At 53.3% G+C, this 1,871-nt stretch overlaps 1 protein-coding gene across 1 annotated transcript; it reads right to left on the bottom strand.

The window, feature by feature from the left end:
- Positions 1–1,180: 1,180 nt before the first annotated feature.
- Positions 1,181–1,562, bottom strand: LOC107141440 (m7GpppX diphosphatase-like). Its single transcript, XM_048816303.1, has one exon. The coding sequence runs from the start codon at positions 1,556–1,558 to the stop codon at positions 1,181–1,183; it is 378 nt and encodes a 125-aa protein (XP_048672260.1). The 5' UTR covers positions 1,559–1,562.
- Between the last annotated feature and the right edge of the window lie 309 nt (positions 1,563–1,871).

The following is a 1,871-nucleotide window of genomic DNA, read 5'->3' as shown; positions in this document are numbered from 1 at the left end:
CGCGGTCACCACGCTGGCGAGCCGCTGGGCCTGCTCCGGGCGCTGGCGGCGGCCCGGCTTCTCCCCTCTGGCTCAACGACAAATTGAGGAGACTCGGGTGACTGTGCCTCACCCCCCCTACCAGGAGACCAACTGCTTATGTCACCGCTGGTATTGATGAAGTTCTCTCCTCCGCCGCTTTCTGCTGACATCAGATCTCTGCCATGTTGGTATCCTATGCGAATGGCAGCATTTCGTTCCCCTTGCCGGGCAACCAAAGCAACGGGTGAGTCCTGACCGGCCCTCAGCAGGACCCGGACCGAGAAGCAGTTTCCGCGGGCTCCTAGCCCCGGGCCAGGGAAGTTCCGGGAGCCGGAACTCGGCCGCTCCGTGCTCGGTGTAAGCTCCTATAAGTGTAAGCTCCAAGAAGCAGTCCCCGCGGGCTCAGTTCCGGGAGCCGGAATTCGGCTGCTTAGTGCTTGTTGTATGCTCTGATAGGAGCAGGGTCCAAGAAGCAGCCTCCGCAGGCTCCGCGGCCCTGGGCCAGGGCGGTTCCGGGACGGTTCCGGGAGCCGGAACTCGGCCGCCCCGCGCTCGGTGTTCGCTCCGATAAGATCAGGTTCTAAGAAGCACCCAGGCACTGAACCCTAGCAATCTGTCTGCAAGCCGCAGGCGAATTGCAGCCTGAAATTACCTGATCTATGGCTGAATGAGCTGCGGTCAGTCGAAAACAGGGAAGGTGACGTCAGTTTACCAACATGGTGGCTGCTGGCCTCCTCTGTGGTCTGACCGGTGTGGAGAACCGAGATGGACCGCTTCCTTCCCCCGTCTCGAACCCAGAATTCAGCCCTGAGTACGGTGCTTGCACGGCTGGCAGAAACTGCAGCGCTGTAACCCTGCGTCTCTATCCCAGCGCGCGCTGCAGACTCTAGCCGCGGGGCGATTTGCTGAATAAGCAGTTACCCTCCGTGCGACAAACCTCTCGCGTTTGAGTCCCCGTAGCCGATCCTCGTGCGATGGAAATCCTTCCTCCAGGTTCCGGAGCACCCCACTATTGCTGGAAATTCCTAACAAGATATCCTTTAGCCGTCCTGACTTGTCATACTCCCACACAGTGAAGCAGCACACGGGGGTAATGCACTCCCCTCGCCGCCATCTTCTTTCTCCCTCTAAATATTATTTAACAAAGGGATTTTTGCACTTAGATGGCACTCAGTTGCCTTGGAGGGAACAGGTGATAGGTGCTGTAGATATCATTGGAAAATTGCAACTGGAGCTCAGGGGTGCCTTTCAGGAGCTGGGCCACCTGTTCTACCTGAAACGGTGTCTTCTCCAGGATCACAACAGCATCCTCTCCATTCCCATCCCCAGAGTCCTCATTCACCTTCCCGTGTAGGAAAATGATTTTGTCCCGCGCAGATTCCCTCAGCACTTTTTGCACTCTAAAGCCGGAGAACGGTAAGCGAACACGAGAAGAAGTACCAATTCCAACTCCTGTTTCCTTTTCTCCTGTGCTGCGGGTTTCCGCCTCTGCGTCGGATTCGCGCTTTCTTTTGGGCTGAGGTGCAGTGTCCGCCATGCTCCAGAACATGTCTTTTGATTGATGAGGTTAGGTCATTCACATTCAGGGTTATTATTGAAACAATGTTTGTATTCATGGTCTTTTGGGTTAATTTTTGGTTTTTAACTTGACTTGGTTTCTCCTTTGATTGGTATTTCCTTTAGCGTAATACCTTCTGTTGCTGGTTTTCCTTGTTGGTTTTTTGTTTCCTCCTCATGGAATATTTTGCCAAGGATGTTCTGTAGTGCAGGCTTTCTTGCCATAAATTCTTTTAACTTTTGTTTATCATGAAAGGTTTTTATTTTATAATCAGATCTAAAGCTTAATTTTG

This window comes from Marmota marmota, unplaced genomic scaffold (assembly GCF_001458135.2).
Source record: "Marmota marmota marmota unplaced genomic scaffold, marMar, whole genome shotgun sequence".
NCBI lineage: Eukaryota > Metazoa > Chordata > Mammalia > Rodentia > Sciuridae > Marmota > Marmota marmota.
Note: the sequence above shows the minus strand (reverse complement) of the source record. Positions and strands in the feature narration are given on the sequence as shown.